This window comes from Bos indicus, chromosome 21 (assembly GCF_029378745.1).
Source record: "Bos indicus isolate NIAB-ARS_2022 breed Sahiwal x Tharparkar chromosome 21, NIAB-ARS_B.indTharparkar_mat_pri_1.0, whole genome shotgun sequence".
Lineage (NCBI taxonomy): Eukaryota > Metazoa > Chordata > Mammalia > Artiodactyla > Bovidae > Bos > Bos indicus.
In genome coordinates, this window is record NC_091780.1 from 7,847,610 (window position 1) to 7,873,941 (window position 26,332).

Sequence of the window (26,332 nt, forward strand, 5' to 3'; positions counted from 1 at the left end):
GCGACCCCATGGACTGCAGCCCACCAGGCTCCTCCATCCATGGGATTTTCCAGGCAAGAGTACTGGAGTGGGGTGTCGTCGCCTTCTCCGAGCATGGATGAGGGAGGCCCAAAGCCACAAACTGTCCCTGAAACTAAAATTTTCAACATTTCTTGAGCACTGGCTAGGTGTCAAGCATGTCATCAGTTATTATGTGCATTAACCCATTTATTCCTTACAGCCATCCTATAACAGGAGCGTTAGCACGAAAGTCCCTCTTTGAGGTAAGAAACCTGAGGCCAAGCCTGGGAGGTGCAAAGCTGGACGGCAGCAGAGCTGGGCCTGAGGGCAGGCAGCCTCTGACCTCTGGGGCCTCTCCTCCTTTCCACTTGCTCCTCCGCCTCCCGGAACCAGCACATCCCGCACAGGCTAACCCCATCCATCCACCTCTGTGAATTCTGGAGCAATGTGTTTGTGGATTCCTCTTTGGAAGTACTGTCGTTCACATCAGAATATGAGAAAAATTAATCCATGGGCCCACTCTCTGGAAAAATATTAAAATAGACAATACGCTGTCCTGTCTAAGGGCTTCCCTGGTGGCTCAGATGGTAAAGTGTCTGCCTGCAATGCAGGAGACCTGGGTTTGATTCCTGGGTTTGGAAGATCCCCTGGAGAAGGGAAAGGCTACCCACTCCAGTACTCTTGCCTGGAAAATCCCATGGACAGAGGAGCCTGGTGGGCTACAGTCCATGGGGCCTCAGAGAGTCAGACACGACTGAGTGACTTCACTTTCTTTTTTTCTTCTTTCTTGTCCTGTCTAATCAAGAAAATGGGGAGAAAGCACAAAAACAAAATTAGAGGTGATAAAGGGGAAACAATCAAATACAGAGGAAGTCTGAAGAAGCTAGAGATAATATTTTACCTTTTTGCTCATGTGTATTTGCTCTACACAGTTCATACTGGATTTCCAAATGGAAGTGTCAAGTGGACCTTGTATGTATGGGTCATAATCTGCCTCAGCGTGTGCTCGTCGTGTGTCACCGTCTCCAGCAGCGCTTCGGCTGCGGTGGTGGGTGGGGAGGCAGGCCCATGTTCCTCAGGGTCACTCACATTTTCCTCTGCTAGAGCAGGAGTAGGCAAACTTCAGCCCAGGGCCCAAATCGAGCTCCCTGCCCATTTTTCTAAACAGTTTTCTTGGCACACAGCCAGGCTCCTTTATTCACATAGCATCTCAGGCTGCTTTTGTGCTACAAGTCTTCGGTCCCCAAAGCCTAAAATAGTTACCATCTGGTCCTTTATAGAATGAGTTTGTGACCCCTGTGCTGGAGTCCTATAATTTTTATACTTTCAGACTAGATTCTACTTTATGGAGTTTCTTTTTTGAATATTCTTTCCTGTTGTGGTTTATCACAGGGTATTGAAAATACCCTGTGATAAACCATATCACAATGTCATCAAAGAATGTTGAATACATCCTGTGATAAACTCTGTGCTGTACAGCAGGACCTTGTTGCTGACCCGGTCTGTATATGATAGCTCACATCTGCTAGCCCCAGACTACCAGTCCTCCCCTCCCCTACCCCGACCCAGGCAGCCCCAGGTCTGTCCTCGACATCTGTGACTCTGCTTCTGACTCATAGATAGGTCCACTTGTGTCCCATTTCAGATCCCACATATAAGTGATATCATATGGGGTTTGTCCTTCTGACTTCACTTAGTATGACAATCTCTAGTTGTATCAGTGTGGCTGCAAATGGCATTATCCCATTCTTTTTCATGGCCGAATAGTATTCCATTGTATACACGAACTGTGCCTTCTTTGTCCATTCATCTGTGGATGGACATTTAGGTTGTCTCCGTATTTTGGATATTGTGAAGAAAGCTGCTATGAACATGAGGGGCATGTGTCTTTTTGAATTACGGTTTTGTCCAGGTATATGCCCAGGAGTGGGATTGCTGGATCATATGGTAATTCTGTTTTTAGTTTTCTAAGGAACCTGTTTCTCCATAGTGGCTACACTGACTTACATTACCACCAAGAGTGTGGGAGAGCTCCGTTTTCTCCACACCTTTTCCAGCATTTGCTGTATTTAGACTTTTTATTGATCGCCATTCTGACTGGTATGAGATGGTACTTCACTGTAGTTTGATTTGCATTTTTCTAATAATCAGTGATGTTGAATATCTTTTCATTTGCCTACTAGCCATCTCTGTGTCTTCTTTGGAGAAATGTTTATTAAGTTCTTCCGCCCATTTTTCTATTGGGTTGTTTTGTTGTTGAGCTGTATTATCTGTTTGTATATTTTGGAGATTAAGGCCTTAGTTTTCTACTTCAATTTATTGGTTCAGAATTTCCAAACCAAGAGAATTCCATGGCAGTCCAGTGGTTAGGATTCCATGCTTTCACTGCCATAGGCCTGGGTTCAATTCCTGGTTGAGGAACTAAGATCCCATAAGCCATGTAGTGTGGAAGGAAGGAAAGGAAACAATTGGGGAAAGAAAAAAAAAAAAAAAAAAGAATTTCCAAATAAAGTGGATGGTGCAAATTCTGCCCCTCACACATGTGCATGCTCCTCGTACAATCTCCCAGCTGCTTTCAGATGCTTTTTCAAGCCATGGCCTCTGGAGGGACAGCTGTGAGGCTTCTCTTTGGACCAGTGCAACTGCTGGTTTTAGGAATTCCTGGCTATACTGGTTTTCTTTTGCTGCATAGCAAATTATGGTTGTTTAAACACCCAGTTTAAGCTTTTAATCCCATCAATCAGAAGTCTAGCATGGTAAGAGTGGCTTCTCTGCTGAGGCTAAAATCAAGTTGTCAGCTGGCTACATTCTCATCTGGAGCACAGGGTCCTTTTCTAAGCTCAACCTTGTTATTAGCAGGATTCAGTTCTTTGTGTTATAGGACTGAAGTCCCTCCATTCTTGCTGACTGTTGACCTCTCTAAGTTCCTATGGGCCACTTTTGGGTCCTTGTACCACAGTCCCCTCCATCTCAGGATTGGAGAACCTCCTTTTCAAATCCCTCTCATTTTTTGAATCTCTCTGCCTTCCTTCTCTGCCACCAACTAAAGAAAACTCTGCTTTTAAAGCTTTGGTGATGTTAGGTTAGGCCTAAGGAGTAATCTCACTTTCTTACAGTCTACTGTGCTATATAACATTCCTTATGACAGGAGTAATATCTCAGCCTATCTATAAGTTCCACCCACAATCAATGAGGAGGTCGTAATCAAGGATGAGTGTCACTGGGGTCATCCTAGAAATCTGCCTGTGACACTGAATTTTTGCAAGGAGCTTTGTTTCATCTACTTAACACACACAGGCCTCAGGCCTCAATAGCCAGCCCTGCTCAGGCTTATGAGACCCTAGGCATTTTAGAATACACTAGACCTTTTTCCTAACCCCCTCATGGACCATTCAACTCCCCCTCCACCTCCCTGCTCTGGCTTTCAGTTTCCTCTTCATTTTTCATATCTGAGATTTTCCTTTTTTGTTTTTTGCTTTCAATATTGGCAAATATTTTAAAATATCTTTGTTACATTATAACCAATATGTTTAAGTGCTTGGAATGGCTGGAGTTTATCCTTCAGCTGCATGTCAGCCATATTTTCCAGAATTATAGTGTTATTAAACCACATTCCAAGATTACAACATCCACTAAAGTCAGTGGATCCTTGGAGTTCTAACCTCAGTGAGGAGTAACTAGAGCTTTATGAAGAATTAATGGTTAATCAACCTGAAAACTTAATGGTGTGTCAGGTCCAGGGGAGAGTTTCCCTGTTTGCATTAACTCTGCTTACTCTATCACTGGGAGGGCCACGATGTATGAAAACCAATGAAAATAAATTGCAGTATCTTCCTGAGAACTAGACCTTGTCTAATAAAACAGTCAGATTAATGGGAAAAGACAGTTTCCTTAACTGGGTTATCTTGTCCAGTTACTTATTATTTTCAGAGAGTTCGCCGTCACTAAATGCATAGTTATTCTGTGTTCATTTCAAATCTGTGAGTAGTTTTCAAAATTATTGTTGTGGTGCTTTTCTTCAGATGTGGCTGAGCAGTATTTTCAGGATAGCATGGCTAATCTCAAGGATGCTGAAGGGAAGGAGACAGCCAAGTTTCTTTCAATTCAAGATGATTACTGCCATTTCCTACAAGTCACCGGACAAGATGAGGTGAGTGAGTTTGGACCACAGCTGACAGTTATTTACTCGGGCAACCCAGGTGATATCCAAAGGGCTACTCCTATACTCTGCAAGCCTTAAGCATCTACTGTGTACAAGGCATGTGCCAGGCTCCACGGGGAGAGGGATGCCTAAGGCCAGGCAGCCAGCTCCTGGATAGGCACTCTTGGGAAACAAAAAAATTATGAGAACCCAGATGCCATGTCCACCTGCAAAGTACCCTAGAGGACTAGAAACCTTGAGAGCCAGATGGACAGTCCCAGCTTATCATAGCTTGTGGTTGGAGCTGGCATAGAAGGTAGCAATTAGGGTGTCTTATTATCTTGGCTAATGAATGAAATTTGCATATCAAATAGGAACTGCACAGTGCAGAAGTTATGGCTCACTGTCCATTGAACCATACAGGCAGGTTTTCCATGGCTTGTACAAATGGAACCGGGCTCAGAGTTTATAGTCATTGAACTATCCCAAGGGTAGTTAAACCCTTGGGAACTTGTTCCATAATAAGCCTAACAGCTACCAGATGGCCGCATGCTTGATTTATATAAATATATAAATATATCTGTATTTTCAACTCTAACTCTTCAAAGCAAATCCTTGAGAGGAAAACGTTTTTATTTCTTCTGCTGCTCTGTAGACCTCCTGCCCAACAGCCCTCTCCTAACTCTTAATGCTTCACCCTTCTCTCAATTGATGTGAGCTTAAGGATAGGTTTTTAATCTAGATGTACCCATGGTCCTCAGGCCAAATAGGGCTACAGCAACCATAATAAATGGAGTTTTCATATTTTTCTGGATCACTCAGCCAAGTAGAAAGGGGCCTTCCCGGGGCCTCAGGTTCTAGAACATCGCTGGAAGCTCTGTGGAGAGTGCTCAGGGCAGAAGTCTGACAGGAAGTGTGCCCCCATCATGCCTCACCCCTTCTGGCCCGTTGGTCATCTTCGCCTCCAGACGGCCCCTCGACTCCATCCATTGGTTGCCATCTCATCTCTGCCTGGACCACTCTAGCAAACCCTGGGCCCCCAGCTGCTCCTTCCACTCTTGCCCCTTTCTACTCTATTCTGAATAAGTAAACCAGGGTGATCTTTTTATTTTTTATTTTATTTTTTTTTTCTGCTCAGCTCCTTGATTTTTGCCAGCTGAGCTGCGAGATTCGTGCGTGCTCAGCTCCTTGATTTTTGCCTGCTGAGCTGTGTGATTCCTGCCTGCTCCCAGGGTGATCTTTTTAAAAAAGCAGATCTGATCAATGGACCTCTATTTGTAAAATACTCCACTGGCTTCTCAGTGCCCTTAAGAGAAGCTGGAATCCCGCATTGCCCACAATACGTGGCAAGATCTGAATTCTGCTGGCATTTCCAGTCTCATTTTTGCCTCCTCCCCTGATGTGAGTTCCACAGTGGCCTTTTCTAATCCACGCTTGTTTCCTGCTCTTGGAAGGTTCTTCCTCATTGATCTCCTGGCTAATGCAGACCCATCCTTCAGGACTCACCAGCTTGTCTGATTCCTCTCCCTCAGTCTTCACTAGATTCTCCCCACTATTTTTCATCATAGAATCCAGTTTAATATAATTGTATAGCATAGTCATATATTACCATAATGGTGGCACTTCCCTGGTGGCGCTAGTGGTAAAGAACCCACATGCCAATGCAGGAGACATAAGAGATGCGAGTTCCATCCCTGGGTCGGGAAGATCCCCTGGAGGAGGGCATGGCAACCCACTCCAGTCTTCTTGCCTGGAGAATCCCACGGACAGAGGAGCCTGGCGGGCTACAGTCCATGGGGTCACGAAGAGTCAGACACGACTAAAGCCATGTGGCACACGCGCATGCATGGAAGTGAAAAAGTTCCTTTGAATCTGTGTTAAGATATTCTTCTGGTTGTGCTGCTCTGCCAGCAAGAACCCTCTCTAACTTCTTATTCCCTGTAAGAAAACCCAAACCCCTCGTTTGGAGGCCTGGAAGGAAGGCCTCCACTGCCAGCCCAGCCTGTGACGCCTGCCTCACCTCCCTCTGCTCCGCCTTCTGTTCTCTCTGCTGTAGGCACAGTAGTCCACTCACTGGCCCTGAACATGCCATGTGCTTCTCCCCCCTACTGCTGTGTGCCCAGGTGCCCAAGCCTGCCTCTCAGCCCACCTGAATCCGGATTATTCTTCCCTTCTCTCCATTAAACTTGTCTAACTCTCAGAGACTGTCACAGTCTCTGTTTCTCCATACCCATGTCCATGTGGCATCTTTTACACTGCCATCTCGACTTGCACATCTATCTCCAGTTTCCCCAATTATAGGCTGTAAATGGCGTTGAGAGCATCCTTTAGGCTCGTCTTTCCCCCATTGGCTCCTCCAAGCCTGACAACCAATTTTCACGGAAAAGCTGCCAAACCCAACACTTGCCTCATGGTCCCTGGGACAGGACATGACAGGCTTCAGCATCAAGAAGACCCGAACCAAGGTTGGGGGGGGGGGCGGTGGTCACACACTTCACAACAGATACAGCTTCTCTTCCCCAGCAGTGACTTTTCTTTCCATCTGAGAAATTGTTTCTCTCTTATAAATGCCTTTCCTGAGGTTCCCTGATCCCAACCCCAGCACCTAATTCATATTCTTGCCAATAACATGAGTAAAGGCCTTGCCAATTCCTCTGTCTGGGGAGTGCTAACAGGGTGCCTTCAGGGCTAAGCGGTGGGCAAGGCTTCTTCTCCGGTTTCTGCTTTGTTCAGCTCTTAAATTCTGCGTTTGTGTTCTCTAACTGTAATCATGCTTTCATGGAGGAGATGGTGGAAGGATTTTGGAGAAACATGGGAGATCAAAATGCAGGGCTTTCCCTCTGTATGTCTTAGCGTCTGACTGAAGAGATTAATTCCAACCCATATTTTTTTTTATTCCATGTTGGTATAAATAAGTCAGATAAACCAAACAAAATGTCAAATCTATTTAACTTTTCACCATGTCGGAATGTTTGCTTTTCGTTTGTTGAAGTATTTCTTGTGAGAAACAGAAAACCCTGGAATATATTCTGGATATTCTGTAAGTAGATACATTGCCAGGAAACTATAGTTTTCACTTACATAAAAACATCACTGTGCCCAGAGAAAGAAGAGCCTGAAACTAAGAGGGATTAAAGCTGGCAGGACCCAGACCTGCCAGGACCCAGATCTGCCACTGATGGGCTGTCTGACTCTGAGCGAGCTTCTCAACTGCCCTGTGCCTCGGTTTCCTCCTCTGTCAAACGAGGACTAAAATTGTCCTTATGGAAAGGAAAGAGTGCGAGCTAAAGGAGCTCACACACATAAACCGTTTAGCACAGTTCTTGAGACGTAAAGGACACAATGCATTTCATGTTAGTTTTTATTCTTCCTACCCAACCAGACTGGTTCCAAATTGGGAAAGGGGTACCGCGAGGCTGTATGTTGTCACCCTGTTAATTTGACTTACATGCAGAGTACATCATGAGAAATGCCAGGCTGGATAAAGCACAAGCTGGAATCAAGATTGCCAGGAGAAATATCAATAACCTCAGATATGCAGATGACACCACCCTTATGGCAGAAAGTGAAGAGGAACTAAAAAGCCTCTTGATGAAAGTGAAAGAAGAGAGTGAAAAAGTTGGCTTAAAGCTCAACATTCAGAAAACTAAGATCATGGCATCCAGTTCCATCACTTCATGGCAAATAGATGGGGAAACAGTGACAGACTTATTCTGGGGGGCTCCAAAATCACTGCAGATGGTGAGTGCAGCCATGAAATTAAAAGATGCTTGCTCCTTGGAAGAAAAGCTATGACCAACCTAAGACAGCATATTAAAAAGTAGAGACATTACTTTGCCAACAAAGATCAATCTAGTCAAAACTATAGTTTCTCCAGTTGTCATGTATGGATGTGAGAATTGGACTATAAAGAAAGCTGAGCGCTGAAGAATTGATGATTTGAACTGTGGTGTTGGAGAAGACTCTTGAGAGTCCCTTGGACTGCAAGGCAATCCAAACAGTCCATTCTAAAGGAGATCAGTCCTGAATATTCATTGGAAGGACTGATGATGAAGCTGAAACTCCAATACTTTGGTCACCTGATGCAAAGAACGGACAGACTCATTGGAAAAGACCCTGATGCTGGGAATGATTGAAGGCGGGAGGAGAAGGGGATGACAGAGCGTGAGATGGTTGGAGGGCGTCACCGACTCAATGGCCATGAGTTTGAGTAAACTCCAGGAGTTGGTGATGGACAGGGAGGCCTGGTGTGCTGCAGTCCATGGGGTCACAAAGAGTTGGACACTACTGAGCAACTGAACTGAACTGAACTCAACTAAAATGGGTTCCTGTAACATCTGAGGTGGCTTTTTCTCCAGGGATCTTTTATGCATTTTCTCTTCAGAGTTCACACCATCCCCCTCCCCGCTGCGAACCCCTCTACCCCATGTACATTATTTCCTGATTCCTATTTGAGAAGGAAAGTAGGCTCAGCTCATGAGACATGCTACCCAAACTCATTCCCCTTAAAAGTGAAAATACATATCATTCATATCAGTTACATCATTTTCTTAGGAGGCACTTGGTACTGGCATTTTCTTTATCCAGCTTTGAACTTAAAAAAAAAAATTATTTAAATTGGAGGATAATTGCTTTACAATATTGTGATGGTTTTTGCCATAAATCAATATGAATTGGCCACAGGCATGTGTCCCCCATCCTGACCCCCTCCCACCTGCCCCCCCACCCCATCCCTCCAGGTTGTCCCAGAGCACGGCTTTGAGTGCCCTGCTTCATGCGTCACACTCGCTTTGGTCATCTGTTTTACACATGGTAATATATATGTTTCAATGCTTTTGTCTCATATCATCCCACCTTCTCCTTCTCCCTCTGAGTCCAAAAGTCTGTTCTTTACATCTGTGTCTCCTTTGCTGACCTGCATATAGGATCATTGGTACCGTCTTTCCAGGTTCCATATATACGCGTTAACATATGGTATTTGTCTTTCTGACTTACTTCACTGGATATAATAGGCTCTAGTCTCGTCCATCTCATTAGAACTGACTCAAATGTGTTCCTTTTTATGGCTGAGTAATATTCCATTATGTATATGTACCATAACTTCCTTATCCATTCATCTATCGATGGACATCTAGGTTTCTTCCATGTACTAGCTATTGTAAATAGTGAGGCAATGAACATTTTTATTTAACCAGACTGCTTTTTATTCCTTTTGCAGAAAGCCACTTCAATCTTCAGAGAGTCCCTGGAGGCCAAAGTGGCAGTGTTCGGTGATTTCAGTCCTGAGGTGGCAGAGACATACCGGCTCCTGGGTGTGGCCGACCTGGCACAGGGGAACCAGACCGGGGCCCACAAGAAACTGAAGAAGGTAAAGCTGTAGCCCGACTAACTCAGAAAAAAATCCTCCCGCCCTTCCTGCCTCTGCACCGCACTCCACTCCTTAAATGAAATTTTACAGGTGGCTGATTTAGGTTAGATGACATCAATGTTGCAGTTGATCTCAGCTGACACTTTTTGGGGCAAAAGATATAGTTATCCTCTTGTGCACATAGATTTTTTTAAATAAAGTATCAATTATTCTTTACCATGCAAATAATTTTAAATTTGTAAATAATGTAATTCATCAATCTTATTTTACTCTTTCTGTACACTCAGTTTATAGAGGAGCTCTTCCATATGTTCCTCTAGTACTTACGTTTATTTCTTTTTAAATTGGAGTTTGTGTGGATGGCATAAGGTATGGCTCTGTTATTTTCTTCCCAAATGGCTGCCCAGTTGTCCAGCAGCATTTTATTAAAGAGTCCATCTGTGCTCCAGTGAGTTAAGATAACTTTCATTATATACTACATTTCCACATGTACTTGAGTCTATTTCCAAATTTCTTTCTATTCTACTTTTTTCTTTGTTTATTTGAATTCCCATACCTCGTTGCCTTAATTATAGAGATTTCATAGCATGGTATAGAATCTGGTAGGGTTAGACTCCCCTCATTGTTTTTTATAAACCCCTAGAATATCAGATTTTCTAAATATTCTGGCATGTTTATTTTTCCACATGAATTTTGGTATCAATTTGTCTAGCTCCATTAAAATCTGGTGATATTTTTTGGAGAATTGTGTTACTTATAAATGGGTCTCGGGAGGACTGACATCATTACGATGTTGAGTCATTCTGCCAGAGAACAAGGGATGTCTTTATCTGTGTTCACGTCTACTTTAGTCTCATTCAGGAACATTTTAAAGTGTGCCTCATATAGATTCGTACATTTTTACTAAATTGATTTCTAAGCATTTTATATTCTTTAATGCTATTATAAATGGACTTTTACCCACCATTACATATTTTGACTGGTTATTTTTGTGTAGACAAAGACCATAGGTTTCTCTGTGTTAATTTTATGTTCTGCTAGCTTGCTTCTTTTCCTATTTGAGTTAATTTGAGAACTGATTCTCTCAAGTTTTCCAGATATACTATTACATCATCTGCAAACAGTTTACTTTCTGTTTTCCAAATTTTATGCCTCTGATTGATTTATTTTTGTCTAATTGCATTGCCTCATACCTCTAGTACAATAATAAATAATGTTGGAATAATAGGCATTCTCGCCTCATTCCTGGTCTTAGTGGAAATGTCCCTAGTGATTCCTCATTTAAAATATGCTGGCTTTGGACTAAGATTTATACATTTTATTGTGGTTAGGGAGTAGCCAAGAATTTCTATGTTTATGAGTATTTTTTTAATTAGAAGTAATTGCTGGATTTTATTTTGATAAAATAATTCAGTTTGTCAGCATCAGTGGAGATAATGAGATGATTCTTCTTAGATCACTTAATATGGATGTGCTTTATTATAATATCAGACCAACCTTGCACTCCTGGAATAAATCCACTTAGTCCTAATGAATTATTCTCAATGTGATATTGATTCTGTTTGCTAATATTTATATTTTGCAACTATTTTGTACCAATACTTGTAAGTGATATTTGTCTAAATATCAATGTTATTTTACTTAAAATAATTTGGAAGTTTACCTTTATTGTCTATGCACTAAAGGAGTTTATACAACATTAAAACTATCTGGTTTTTGAAAGTTTGCACCACCTGTGAAACTCTTTAGGCATGGTGCTTTTAGTGGGGTGATTTTCTTGATAATTTTCTCAATGTCTTTTACAAACCAGTTGGTCTGAAACTATGTTTTCCCAGCTAATTATCTATTTCATTTACATTTTCAGATTGATTTGCATAAAGATTTGACAAATAGTCTCATGAACTTTTAAATTTTCTACCTTTTTAATAGATATTTTCCCATTTTAATTCTTGGTTTTTTTCACACTTTTTTCTTGACTGAGTTAGTGGTTTGTCTATTTTGTTAATTATTCTTAGAAATGGGATTTGAATTCCATGGATGAATTGCCTTCCTATTCTCTATTTCATTAATTTCTGATTTTATCTTTATTCTTTCTTTCCTTGTGACTTATTTTGTTTTACTCTGTTGGAGCTTTTCCTACCTTTCTGAACTGGGAATTTAATTCACTTGGGTTTTCATTTTTATTGATATACGTATTTTAGGCTATGAATTATCCTCTTAATATTGCTTTAAATGAGCAGTTTTTCTTAGAAATGGGATTTGAATTCCATAGATAAATTGCCTTCCTATTCTCTATTTCATTAATTTCTGATTTTATCTTTATTCTTTCTTTCCTTGTGACTTATTTGTTTTACTCTGTTGGGATTTTCCCTGCCTTTTTGAATTGGGACTTTAATTCGAGTTTTCATTTTTACTGATATAAGCATTTTAGGCTATGAATTATCTTCTTGTTATTGCTTTAAATACATTTATAAGTTCTGTCATGTTGTGTTTTCATTACATAAATTGGTTTTAAAATGGTGAAAACCTATTTAAGTAAAATAATTGCCTAAACCAAAAGAATTAACTTTAGTTCTGAGTGAGCTATCCTTTAAGTCAAGACTTTTTCTCTTTGTATGACTTCTGATTCTGCTGCAAAAGTCACCAGATTTGGTAACATGCATGTTGCCTGTTTTTTAATGAGATAATATATGTTCATTATCAGTCTACAATAGTTATTGGATATCTTCTATGGGCCAATTACTGTGGTAGACAGAATGGGGAAAGACAATCAATAGCCAAGAAAGATATGCTTCTTGTCTTTGCGAGACTTTCTAGTCTAGCCAGGAAGATATACTATACCAACCATTTTAGAGAATTTAAACATGACACAGATGCCAAAGATGTCATGGTGAGGGAAAGGTGAGAAAGGAAGTTGAGGGTGGCAGTTGCTCTGGGTTTCTCCAACCCCCACTTTTAAGCTAATGCTTATTGAGTGACTGGTATGTCCCCAGCACTAAGGTAAATGATTTATATCTGTTACCTTACATAAGCCTTATAGTCACCCTAAGATTTGGATACCTCTGCTCTCTGTTTTCACAGAGAGGGAAACTGAGGCTGAAAGGAAGTGTCTAGGCCTGGACTGCAAAGCTGGGAGCCATGAGAGTGGGGGTTAGCACGAGGCAGCCCATACTGTGCCCTCTACGCTACACTATCATCACTTACCCCTCGTGGGCTTCCAAATACGATTCTGTTTGAATAGGTGCTTCTTGTGCTTAGAGAAAGTTTGGAAAGCAGTGGCAGAGTACAGAGAATGCCAAGATCAGGATAAGTAGGAGCCTTTGGGTTGCCACTGACAGTATAACTCAAATTAGCTCAGGTATAAAGAAGCATCTGTTGTCTCATGGTTTCTAGGAAGCTCTGACAGGTGTATGATTAGCAGGGCAAAGACCCAGCGGAGCCTCAAGAGAATCAAGGCCAGACTCAAGTGCCACCAGGGCTCTCTCTGCCCAGGAACCCTGCCTGCCTCTCTCTGCACCTCCTTCTCCTCCTGTCTCATGGAGGCGTCTCCCCTGCCAGCGGGGGATGGTGGCCAGCCCTCCAGAGCTTTACTTCCAGCCCCCACTGCCATTTCTCAGTCAGAGCTTGGAAGTTCTCAGACAAAGACTGAGGGCCTGGCTTGGATCCGGTGCCCACCCTTGACCAATCACCCGAGGCCAGGGGTGTGGTGCGGTGTAAGACAATGGTGCCTTTCAGGCCCCTGGGTGGCCCACAGTGGAGGGGGTGCAAAAATCACTGTCCTTTGATCAGACAACCTGGAACAGGGTCACTAGAGCCCCTCCCTATTTGGGGGCATGTGCACTGAGTATAGAAGGCTTGCCAAAGCCCCTACCCTTAAGAGAGTCTAGGCTAGTGAAGGAATTACAGACTGTAATCCCCTAACTCTGATTATGCGCTCAGTTCTGTGCTACATGTTCATACTATGATCAGTGGGAGAAAGGGGATTAGAGAAGGTAGCCAGATAAAGTGAAAGTGAAGTCACAGTTGTGTCCGACCCTTTGCGACTCCATGGACTGAACCTACCAGGCTCCTTCGTCCATGGAATTTTCCAGGCAAGAGTACTGCAGTGGGATGCCATTTCCTTCTCCAGGGGATCTTCCCAACCTGGGGATTGAACCAGAGTGTCCCGCATTGCAGGCAGACGCTTTACCATCTGAGCCACCAGGGAAGCCCAGATAAGTAGTCCTGAAAAAGAGCACTGCTGAGCAGAGAAAGGAATTCCCACGTCGGAAATGAGGTGGAAGAGGAGATTCAGGGACAAGATAGTGACGCCTGTTCAAGAAGCTGTTTCTGTGTGGCCCCTAAGTTAAAAATGGTTTTTACAGATGATTATAAAATCTGTAATCATTTCACAGGTGATCATAAGTTGATTTGATGCTAGAGAACACTGACTTTAAACCCCAGCTAAGTGAAATTTTGTGCTGTTGCTTCAGTCGTGTCCAGCTCTTTGCGACCCCATGGACTGTAGCCCACTAGGCTCCACTGTCCAAGGGATTCTCCAGGCAAAGATATTGGAGTGGGTTGCCATTTCCTCCTCCAAGTGAAATTTTATCCCCCTGCCAAAAAAGAAAAGAAACCCATTATTTTCATTAGTAGAACTAGATTACCAAAAATAATGTACTTATTACTATTATACCTTAAATTTTGCCTACAAAAGTTTGTTCCCTCTCTTACTAGGTAAGTACCTACATAGTAGCTCAATTTATATCCCTTGACCCCCAAATTCTACAATATTTACCACCTGTCCTTTGCAGAAAAAAATTTCTGAACCCAGCTCTAACATCTGGGAGCCACTGAGGGAATTTTAAGCAGGGCACAATCACTCTATATTTGTTTTTTGGACTTTTTTTTTTAATCACTGTGAGGACAGTGTTGGAAATGGAATGGGGTGGCCCAAGAATTGAGGCAAGAGGCCTCTGTCACCTCATCTGTAAAATGGCAATAGCCGCAACACAGGGCCCAGCTTCCCTCCCACGGATGTCCTGAGGCAGGGATGAGCTGAGGCCAGTGCGGCTGCTTGGGTCAGGGCCTGGCCCGGCCGGGTGCAGAACGCAGGACGCCCAAGGGCCCAGGCAGAGCTGTCCCGGCCAAGGCGTCACCCCCGCTGCAGCAGTCTCCTCTCCGCTCCCGCTTCCTCATTTCTCCCCTGAGCAGTGAAGATGAGAGAGGGAACACCTCTGCCGAGGGTTCAGCTCGGTCAACTCCAGACAGGGAAGAGGACCCAGGAGTGCTGGAAGGCAGCAGATGTCAGCGGACGAGCAGGATTTGAATTGAGGCCACGCAAGTCTTCACGCTGCCTTGCTGACTCCAGGAGGGCTGCTTTGGTTCCATTACTGACCATGCACTGGGGCCCAGGCTTGGTGCCTCTAGGGCAGCTCATGCATCACTTCCAAACCTCACAGCAGCCCCCCAGGTCAGACCTTGGTAGCTGTGATTTATAGATAAGGGGCCTGAGGCTCTTAGAAGTTAAGTAAACTGTCTATGGGCAAGTTACCATTAAGTAAAGCCCACATTTTCCTCAATGCCACTGGTTTGCAAAGCGTTGGTCTTAAACCCCCTGCATCAGGGTCATCTTCTGAAGCAGAATCTGGGGCAAAGCACAAGGGGCCCAGGGACCTGCAGTTTAGCTTAAGTTGAGAATCATTGCTCTGTGCTCAGGCTCAGCTGGAAATCAGCTCAGCTTCAGGAAACTCCAGGCTTCATCACTCCCAGAGTCTGCAGTGGAAGTTGGTGACGTGTTTTCCTTAGTTTGACCTCATTAACCATCAGTCCTGAATACAATGACTTTGACATTTTAAAGCTATCTACCACTTGCCAGAGTCAGAGAGGAAAGGGCAGAAACATGTGTCTGCAGGTTGTGCCAGCTGTGGTACACACAGCCCTCATTGCCATTCTCACCCACCTGGGGACAGGACTGGTCGCTCCACGAACACCAGGGCACACACAGGCTTTGCTGAGCTGGACTTTTCTCAGATGCCGTGTTGAGCACAGAGCTCTGTAGAGCCAGCACAGCTCTCTAAAGCTCCTGGCCCAGCATTCCTCGTCTTCTCACCACCACAACAGCTGCCTCCCCCGAGCTGTCAGCTCTGGAGCAAGAATCCATTGACTCCATTTCCAGATGTGCCCTCTGCTGAAGGCCGAGGCGTGGCCCCGTGCACACGGAGAACAGGAAGGCACAGGAAGCAGAGCCGACGGCAGGAATAAGTTATCGAGACAAAGCCGCGTTGTCGACCTTTCTTTCAGAGACATCTGCAGGGGAGCACTAGAGAACTCTGGTGGCTCCAGATGGAAATTTCCACCACAAAATTCACTTTTTTTTTCTGTGGAGACCTAGATTTTCATCCAGGTGAAAGGCTACAAATGGGATTCACAGAGACTGTTTCCTAGGCCAGGAGCATCTCCAGACTAACCCCGGGCCCAGTACTGTGTGCGGTCGGATTGGGTCCCATCGCAGCCTGGTCTCCCTGCTAGGTACTGTCGTCACCAGGGTTCTGCCCACCACCTGATGACTTTATAGAAATAATGATTTTATGTGACCTCTCTCTCCAAGAAATTCAAAGCCCACCGTGATGAATCATCTCAAGAAGGGAAAGGAAATGTTTCTTATTCACAGCTTATATGAGAAAGCCCAACCTGGACAGGTCTTATGTGGGCACAGGTCAAGTCTCTGTTAGAACACACCGTCAGGCCCTTGCTGTTTCTCCATCCTGCCAAACACACGGAGCCTTCTGCATGGTTCACGTCCTGTCGTTCCACCAGCAGCCCACCTAGTTTCCCCTTCCCTTCAGCTTTTGTGGTGGTTTCCTCATTGTCCTGGATTGCTCTGGACCATTCAGAGCCTAGTTTGGAGTCCCCGTAGAGCCCCATGTTAGCCCACGGGTAGAGTCTGATTCGTCCTTGATCTCTCAATATTGATTTTTCTAATCATCTTTGACTAACCCACTGTTGGGCTGCAGCAGTCCACCTCAGATCCCTTCTGAAAGAAAAGAGGGTCATACTGACATTGATTTCATATACAGAATCCCGTTCTTGTTTTGAGAAGTGTGCTTAAAATCACTTTAAGCACTCATTAGTTACTGGAGATGTTTATAGATTGGTTGATATAGTATAAGAATGGGAGCTGGTGGTTAAAGTGGTCAAGGGCTTAACCTTTTGTGGGGAAACTGTGGAGCCTCCCTTGCCTGATACAGGCTGAGTGGGAATCAGAATCCAGGTCTCCTGGTCACAGGCTGCCCTACATCGTCAGCTGCCAGGCAGAGTTCCTCTGCTCGGGGTCAGCCCCCTAACTGTAGCAGCCTAGACACAGCCCCCATCTTCCCTGTCCCTTTGAAAGCATGTATAAGCTCTGAACACAGACTGCCCAGGACAAGGCTACATTTGCTGCGCAAAGTTCCTCTAATATGGGAATGCTTACCGTGGCTTGTGGTGGACGCATGATGTCTCAGACCTTCCTAAATTGGCATCACAGTCTGGAGGGTGCAGGACTGGGTCTGGACGGACCATCCTGGCCTGAGAGCTTCCAGGGGTTGTCAAAACCTCACCGGATGCAGGAGAACTGTGGGTTAACGGGGGGACGGCCAGGAACGGAGAGAAAGGCAAAAATCTCCTACCACATAAATCCAGTGTGACCTTAAACAAGTGGAAAGAGGGAGTGCCAGGAGTGTTACTGCACTCTGGAAGGACGGGGCGGGACGGCTGAGCTCCACATCAGGAGGGAGCCCGGCCAAGATAAAGCAGTTTGAAAACTAAGTTTTAAAAGGGAGCTGGATTTCTTGCTCTCTGTGGCTCAGAAATAGGCGGACCCAGCTTTTCTACCAGCAGCTGGCCGTCCCCTTGGAAAAGAAAGCCGGAGCCTGCCTGTGGGTACGCGGCAAGTCCGCTGACGCCCGTGTTCTCTACATGTTTGTGTTGCAGTCGTCCTGGAGAAGGATGGTGGTAGCTGGCTCCGAGACAGTGGCCAGGGGCTGGAGCAGAGTCGTGGGGGAGTCGGGGGATGTCAATAAACGTGTAGAACCCACAGCCCTGGGCAACTCGGAGGTGAGAAATGAGGGAGGCGGCAGGGACAACAGGACTCTGAGCGGGGCGCATGAGACGCTCAGGAGGGCTGCTCCTCTGCCGCTGTCCAGGGCAGCCGGGAGCGAAGGCCTGGCCTCCCTTCTGTTCTTCCTCCTCTCCTGGCCCCGTGTCCCAGGGCCCCTGGCCCCGCTCCATCTGTGTTTCTCTCATGGGAGGCTTCCTGCCCATCTGTGCAGTAACCCACGAGTCTCTAGCTCATTGGCCTTTCAAGGAAGGGAGTGTGTCTGAGAGTGTGTGTGTGTGTCTGAGTGTGTGTGAGAGAGGGAGAGGGGGGAGCAGGCTATGCTGCCTCAGACTCTTGCCGCTCCTTCTGCCCGGAACTCCACCCCCACCTCCCTGCCCCCGACCTGGCCCTCTTCATATGGCTGACTCCCCATCCTGCAGGTTTCAACTCGAACGTCACCTCCGAAAGGCCTTCACTGACCCAAGCCTCCTCTGCCACTACTGACCTCTCCCCCACCTTATTCTTTCAGAGCCCGCATCCTTTATTCTCTACCATATCTCTTACGAGCAGTCAGGCCGTGTTTGTTCACACGTTTTAAAATACCTGGCTCCCGCACAACACTGGAAACCCCTCTCCGCCGCTCCAACCCCGAGGTGGACGCAGGGTTGGCGTCTGGCGAGTGCTCAGCAAACACCCGCGAGAATGTGTAGCTGCGGCCGGAAGACGCAGGTCCAGGGGGTGAGGCTGGTGTCTGAGGGGCTGGGCAGGCCAAGCCCCGCCCCCACGTGACCCTGTTTTTATAGGGAAATGCTGTCTGAGGAGCTGTGTCTCGGTCTGTCCTTTCATTTCCCCACGTTCATCGTTTAAGGAATCATTTCTGATGTAAATGAAAGCATAACTGTGTTTTTCTAAACATTTAAGGCATTTCATACATCCACATATTTTAACTTCTGATGTTGTCTTTTCTTCTTAATTCTAACCTTGAGAACTGACATAAAAAGAGAAGCACAGTTCATGTGTTCCGGGGTAATCTCTCCTCCCCATACTCTAGCATCAGATAATATGTGTAAACAAGAGCAGGGATTTCAGATTCTGAGCATTAGAGTCTTTGAAAATATTTTACCTTTCTCAGGCTTTGTTTTTCATTTCTTGTCAAGACAAAATACATGTGCTCGCTTGAAGGTTTGGCACAGACCCCTCCCAGGCAAGAAAAGTATGTCTTTCTGCATTTTCCATCATTGAGTCTCGTACCTTGCAACTGAGATGGCTCCTAAACTGCAGCCCTAGCTGCACCGCCTCTCTTATTAAAAAGGATATGTCCCAGCAGCACTTCTGTGGTCAGAAATTTCCCAATAGAAATGATGATGTGGTTTCAGGACTCAAGACTGGAGGTTGAGGGAGAAAAGGAGAGATGAGGCCACTTCTGCAGAGGAACTGCCATGAAAATAAGCGGCCCTGAGCACTAGTTGCAGATTGTCAGAGATCCCCCCAAATCAGAAAATACGCTCCTTTCTGAGCTCAGGTCTTGTAGACTGAGTCAGCTAACCTCTGCCTCAGCTGCCGCCGAGCCACTGGTGTGTCCACACAGGGAAGGGTGCTGGCTGGGGGGCTCGGAGGTGGGCCAGAGCAGGCAAGTCAGTGCCTCCGATCCCAGATTCCTTGGCCTCTGGGGTCCTTAGAAACCTAACTTTCAAAACTCAAAGTCGTGTCAAGTAAAATTTTTAAGGTTCTCACCAGATGCTTAAGATTGTGTCTAACTCCCCTGGCATTATGGATGCCTGTACGAGAAAGTGGCACCCAGGGGACACGATTTCTGCTGTTGAGCGCCGGGATTATGATGGAGGAGGTTTGTGACGCCGCATCCTCATGGAGCTTCCTCACCAGACATCTCAGCAGCTGACGTGTCCCTGGAGCCCTGTGGTCTAAACACATCTTACAGACCCATATAAGGACTTCATAAGTGGATCTTTTATTCAACCTATCTAGTCATTCATCAATTTAGCAAATACTGCATCTACTTAGCACCGAGGACTGTGCCAGGCGCTGGGACACAAAGGTCAGCCAGACAGACAGGGCGCCTTGGTGACAGCTCGTAGACCAGTGTAAAGCGCAAGTCCCCTTCTGCCTTCCTGAAGCAGGAAAGGCCTTTAGTATTTAGGGAACAATGAAAACACAATGACTCCTCCCAGTCCCTGCAGATAAAATCAAGAGAACACAAACGGTGTATGGCTTCCTAAAACTCATCTGGAACCTCAAAATTTGGGGGTTTTTTGTCCACTTAAAAATGACAAACACCCTTTGGAGGCTGATTTCAGATCAGAGTGTACTGGACTCCTTGGGAGAATTGGGAGAGTACAAAATACCTTTACTGGTGGAGAATGTTCTGTTGAGGCCTGAGGAATTCTTTACTTGGTTCAGTGAGATATTTACAATGCCCAGACTTGATCTCCATCAATATTTTTAACAAAAGAATTGAAATACTTACCTCACACAAAAATGTTTCAGCAAATTTAGCTAGGAGCCACAGAACACTGAAAAATTCAATTTATGTTTCTAGATAAAAATATATAGCTAATTATATATATATATATATATATGGAGAAGGCAATGGCACCCCACTCCAGTACTCTTGCCTGGAGAATCCCATGGATGGAGGAGCCTGGTGGGCTGCAGTCCATGGGGTCGCTAAGAGTCGGACACGACTGAGCAACTTCACTTTCACTTTTCACTTTCATGCATTGGAGAAGGAAATGGCAACCCACTCCAGTGTTCTTGCCTGGAGAATCCCAGGGACGGGGGAGCCTGGTGGGCTGCCGCCTATGGGGTCGCACAGAGTTGGACACGACTGAAGTGACTTAGCAGCATAAATATATATATGTACATATATATATGGCTATGTAAGATGTTTTCTAGTTAAAGTCAGTAATGGATTGTTTCACTACTTAAGAAATGTTAGCTGTTAGAGACCATTTCCGCTACTGGATGAACCAGTCTTCCCTGTCTATCCTGGTATGTCCTCCCTGGGCACTGTCATCACAAAAGAGACTGGGGCCGAGGGTCTGTGTCCCTGCTAGTTGACATCTTTTTACACCTCTTCCCTCTTCAGCTAGAGTTTTGGGCAAATTTCATTAGTGAATATGTGAAAGTGAAAGTCGCTCAATCGTGTCCGACTCTTTGTGACCCCATGGCCTATACAGTCCATGGAATTCTCCAGGCCAGAATACTGGGGTGGGTAGCCTTTCCCTTCTTCTGGGGACCTTTCCAACCCAGGGATTGAACCCAAGTTTCCCGCATTGCAGGCGGATTCTTTACCAGCTGAGCCACAAGGGAAGCCCATTAGTGAGTATAAATAGCCTAAAAATAAAGCCTATTAACACCAGAAAGAAGAGAGTCTTGACTCCTGGGACTTAGGAGTAGACGGGATGGGCTCACTTCCCTCTGGTCTTTATTCCTGGAGAGGGTCACTTTACCCAACCATGGTCCTTTCTCCTAACGCCACCCTCTCTACACAACACCCCAGGGAAAATGAGCCACAGGCTCTGGGACAGAGGTGGCTAGTAGAACCAGTGAGAATCCGCCTCCGTATTGTCAGTTGCCATGTTCTTCTTCCAGGAATCGTGAATATTCAGCCAATAGTATATTCCTCCCTAGAGAATGGGAGGCCAGGGAGAAGAAACCTCAATAACCAAAGGAGAATGGAAATTCCTCCTGAGTTTTAGATTTTGGAGGCCCCTTCTTAAGGCAGACTGACCTGAGACTTCAGGTTTTCTCATATAATTGTTATAAGGTGTGTCAGTAAAATTCTGTTTCAGTGAATGAGTTAACATTCATGTCAACATCAGCCCGTCTCAAAATGAGCTGCATCTGAGGCACTCATACATATGTAAACACGGACGTTTGCAGGGGGCTTAAAATTCGCCCTGATCTTTTACACTGAGTGAAGGTAGCCCTAGCCAGGTAGGAGGAAATGAAGTCCGTCTGGCGAGATGCGCTCGCCCTGGAGCCCCGCGCGGATGGGGGAGAACGCTCTTGCTTCTCAACCGCCGTCCCTGTGTGAGCCTCCTCTGCGGGCCCCGGTAGCAAGTACCCAGGTGTCCAGTAGCCATGAGTCAAAGGGGAGGAGAGCTGGAAGAGCTTACAGCGTGTCCCCATCTCCTTCCCCTCAAAGCAACACAGAACTTTCTCAAGGTTCATAAGTTTCCGAGGTCACAGCCATCTCTGTGTGAATTAAGGCAGGGTTAGCTCCACTCCAGTACTCTTGCCTGGAAAATCCTATGGACGGAGGAGCCTGGTGGGCTACAGTCCATGGGGTCGCGAAGAGTTGGACACGACTGAGCGACTTCACTTTCCCTTTTCACTTTCATGCATTGGAGAAGGAAATGGCAACCCACTCCAGTGTTCTTGCCTGGAGAATCCCAGGGACAGGGGAGCCTGGTGGGCTGCCATCTATGGGGTCACACAGATTCAGACACGACAAGCGACTTAGCAGCTCAATCCCAGGAAATGAGGCGCACGTTGCCTAGCCCAGGTCAGGGCCTCCGTGCAGACTGAGAAAATGTGAGGTTTGCTGCTCGGGAGAGCTGGGATCCTTGCCTTTATGGAATTTGGATTATATACTAAATAGAATAACAGGGAAATGTGTACTCCATTTTGGTGTTATATAATTCAGCTAAGAAATAGGGAATGTTTTCTGTTATTTAAAAAGCCCTGCCATATTTTCATCTAATAATATTCCTTTCCTCCAAAAGACAACTGTATTCTCAGATTCCAGAACCACATTCTCAATTGCTCAGATTGAACCAAACTTTCAGATGGGCTTGCTATTTTCCACAGCTCATAAAAACAAAGCCTTTTGGTTTCCTGCATTTTAATTTTCAAAGACCTAAAAAATTCTGATTGACCCATAAGAATGAATACAGTCTTTAGTATGGAGTCCCCAAATCCTCACACTTTTTTTTTGCTCAAACTATTACCATGTAAAAAGAAATTCAGCCTTTTAAAAATATATTATGAAATATTTCAGATATAAGAAAAAGTGTGAATAATATAACAAGCACTTCTGAGTTTACTGTTCAGTGTAAGAAATAAAACATGACCCATAGGGTTGAAGCCCATGCCCCACTCCATTTCCAAATAACTACTATCCTGAAATAGATATCATTTCACCTTTATTATTTTACTATAGTTTTGTTTTACATTCAAATATGCACACACATATTACATGCAATCCTCTGCAATTTGCTTTTTCCTCTCTAGAATCATGAGATTCATCTGTGTGGATTCATACATCAAAAATTTGTATGATGTCATCTATAAACAATATACATATATCACAATTTACTTATCCACTACTAAATAGTCCCAAATCATTCTACAAAATATTCCAAAGTTGGTTATACCAATTTTAGTACCCACTGTCAATATATAAAAGAATTCTTGTTGCCTCATATTTTTACAAAGCTTGGTATTATCATCAGACTATAATTTTTGAGATCTGTTAGGTGAAGAGGTAATCTCACTGAAGTTCTCATTTGCATTACTGGTTACTAGTGAGCTTAGCTGTGTTTATCAGCCAGTCTGTTTTCAACTTCTTTGAATAATCTGTTTATATCTTTTGATCATTTTGCTATTAGTAGCTTTTTTCTCTCATTACCTTATAAGAGTTCATTATGTATTCTGAATGTTAATCCTTGTTCAGTTTTGTGCAAATATTTTCCCTCAGTCTGGTTTGTCTGTACCTTGCCTAGGGTACATTTGGGAGCACAGATGTTTTGAATTTTAATGTAGTTAAATTTCATCAGTCTTTTACTTTTAGTGTGTCTGGATCTTGTCTCCCCACCTCAAGATCATAAAAAAATATCCTTCAGTATTTTCATCTGTAAGTTTCAGGTTTTCATTTTACAGTTAGTTCCCGAAACTATCTGGAGTTAATTTTTCTGTTTGATATGGGGTAGGGATCTATTTCCTTCAATTTGGAAAACCCACTGGTTTCATAGTTCCATTTACTGACTAGTTCAGCTCTTCCTTACGGACTCTTCAGGGCCACTTCTGTCATCTATCAGGTGTTAGATTCCACCATGTTTTGTTGATTTATCTGGATGAAAACCACTGTCTTAATTACTACAGTTTTTTAAAAGGTCTTGACATTCAGCAAAGCAAGTCCCTCCATGTCATTCTTCAATATTATTTTGACCATTTTGGGCACAACTCTCATCTCTGTTGAGCAGGACAGTAGGGAGAAATCAAGACAAAGCCACTCCTGGATAATATACAGCTGAATATTTAACTCCTAAACAAATCAGCTTCTAAGAAATTGCTGTGTATAATGAATATAGAAAGCTCATATAAGGCATTTGTTTACAAAAAAGCAAAAACATTTTAAAAGCTTTTTTGAGCTGTAGCAAGGGTCATTTAAAATTAGAAACCCTTCCTCTGGTCAATAGCAATGTTCTTGCCTATATTTTCTAAAAATACAACTTTTAAACATAGTTTTGCATACAGATAGTCACAGTAGGGCCTCCCTGGTAAAGAATCCACCTGCAATGCAGGAGACCCCGGTTAGATTCCTGGGTCAGGAAGATCCCCTGGAGAAGGGATAGGCTACCCACTCCAGGATTCTTGGGCTTCTCTGGTGGCTCAGACAGTAAAGAATCTGCTGCAATGCAGGAGACCTGGGTTCAATCCCTGGGGTTGGGACGATCCCCTGGAGGACGGCATGGCAACCCACTCCAGTATTCTTGCCTGGAAAATCCCCATGGACAGAGAAGCCTGGCGGGCTACAGTCCATGGGGTCGCAGAGAGTCGGACATGACTGAGGGACTAAGCACAGCACAGAACAGTCACAGTGAGTTCTATAAAACAGTACTAAAACTGTGCACTGGTTGCCTAGATCCCTCAAAGAATCCCCCTCCCCCCATTTTGTTATTGGAGTATAGCTGCTTTACAATGTTGTGTTAGATTCTGCTGTACCACAAAGGTTAGACTGTTCCTGGGAGAAACCTTGAGAATGCACTAACTCCTTCATAGCAGGGGTCTGTGAATGAGGTATTCTTTCTCTCATTCAAGGGAGACTTGATTTTCCTGAAAAATGCTCTCAGTGACACTCTCATAACTTCACGATTACCACTTGGTGCTCTGCAGTGTCTTCAGATCCAGACCCTCTTATACGGACCCCAGGACAAGAGGACTCTGGCCACCCAGCAGACCATGGACATCCTGTCCAAGTGAGTTGACCTCCCCGGACACTGTTTACTTTGCCGTCAGAATCTCAGAGGAAGCTGGTTCTGTAAGGTTCAGTGGAACTTTCCATGAAAAGGACAGTCTACTGACTGTCATCCCATTACTCATGAACTATGCAAGCCCAGTTCCTTTGAACACTCAATTGTAAAATATCTTCTTGCCCGATATCAGGAAGAAATCAGCTCTCGGAGAATGTCAGAAGCACAGGCTGGGTTTCATCCTCTTGCAGACCGGCTGCCTGCTAGTCATGTCACCTGCTGGAGGCCGAGGGCATACGGTCCTACGCGGCCTGCGGGCGCTCTGACCTCCTCACCCGGGCGCCGGCCTTCCAGCCTGGACCTCGCGGAGCCTGGTCCTCCGGCTTCAGGACGCGCCGCGGGCGGGACCGGCTGGCCAGGGGCGCCGTGTCAGGCCCAGCCGGCAGGGGGCACTGTCTCGGGAGCCACCAGCTCAGGGACTCGCCGCAGGCGGGCCGGGCCGGCAGGGGGCGCCGCTCAGGCCCCGCCAGCAGTGCCGGGCCCCTTGAGTCACTGAAGGTCCACTGTGTCCGCTTGGCGAGCACGGCCGCGGGAATTAGAAATGGGAGGAGAAACGCTGGGTTTTCCACTCCTGCGGAGCCCCCTCTCCTTTGCCTGCCCTCCTGGGGCTCCCTCGTGAAGTGCAGCTCAGCAAGTGCCAGGCTGGTCTTCACCACCACCGAGGCCGGCCCCAGGCGCGCGGAGGCCGGGGCCACCACACTGATCCCTCTGCTTGTCCACAGGGCCCCCGAGGTGCCCGCGAGGCCGCGGCCGTCCCCCGGAGCCAAGGCGGCCTTCTGCGCAGGCGGGCGGCCGTACAGCGTGCCCGGGCGCACCAGGCCCAGCGCCGCCGACTGAGCCTGCCCCACCGCCCCCTAAGGTGCACCCACCCGGGTGCACCCCCCCGGGTGCCCCACACATCTCTCCGTCCGGAACGGGGCCTTCGACAGCCGCTGCTCGGGTTTCCAGGCCGACTGTGTGCTCCGAATGCAAAGCCACCCCATACCTCCCGTGGGCCCCATGTGGACAGTGGGCGCCCCTCCTGGTGACTTGCCCTTCTATAAAGCATTTTTCTTTCTGCTACCTTAGTGGTTTCTTCTGGCCAACAAGAGTTACCATCAGCACTGCTGAGGCTGCAGGCTTCACTCCTTCACCATCTGATTGTGTATTTGGTGTACTGCCCCCTGTGCAGGGTCTGGAGTCAGATTTGGAGCAGGAAGATTGTAGGCAAAGAGCTCATTCTTATAGGAAGGTAATAGGGGTTGAGAATAAAATGCTAATAAACAGAAACCTGGGAGTGCTGCGATCAGTATGTGTTTGTGAAATGAAGCTGCCCCAGAGCTCCTGGGAGCCTAGGAAGGGGCCCCGAGGAAGCGTCTCCTCCCTGGTGCAGGCCACCACGCACTGAATTAGGCGGACCACCAGGGGGTGCTAAGAACTGAGGGCACGATAAACGGGACACTGTCCCCGTCTCTTAGAACGTGCCACCCGACAGGGACACGAGTCAC

The 26,332-nt window shown here is 45.6% G+C and overlaps 1 protein-coding gene across 12 annotated transcripts in view; it reads left to right on the forward strand.

Annotated features, from left to right (window-relative positions):
• The window catches only part of TTC23 (tetratricopeptide repeat domain 23), a 158,880-nt gene extending 132,759 nt beyond the window's left edge, over positions 1-26,121 (forward strand). For 9 of the 12 annotated variants that reach the window (XM_070775029.1, XM_019983298.2, XM_070775023.1 and 6 more), the window contains 5 exons: positions 4,023-4,150; positions 9,360-9,509; positions 17,463-17,585; positions 24,709-24,791; positions 25,568-26,121. In XM_070775029.1, the coding sequence (XP_070631130.1) occupies positions 4,023-4,150; positions 9,360-9,509; positions 17,463-17,585; positions 24,709-24,791; positions 25,568-25,682 (599 nt within the window). In that variant the 3' untranslated portion in view covers positions 25,683-26,121. Of the gene's footprint in view, positions 1-4,022; positions 4,151-9,359; positions 9,510-17,462; positions 17,586-24,633; positions 24,792-25,567 lie in introns of all 12 variants that reach the window. The other 3 variants (XM_019983295.2, XM_070775031.1, XM_070775027.1) reach the window with 2 other exon arrangements.
• Positions 26,122-26,332: the final 211 nt, after the last annotated feature.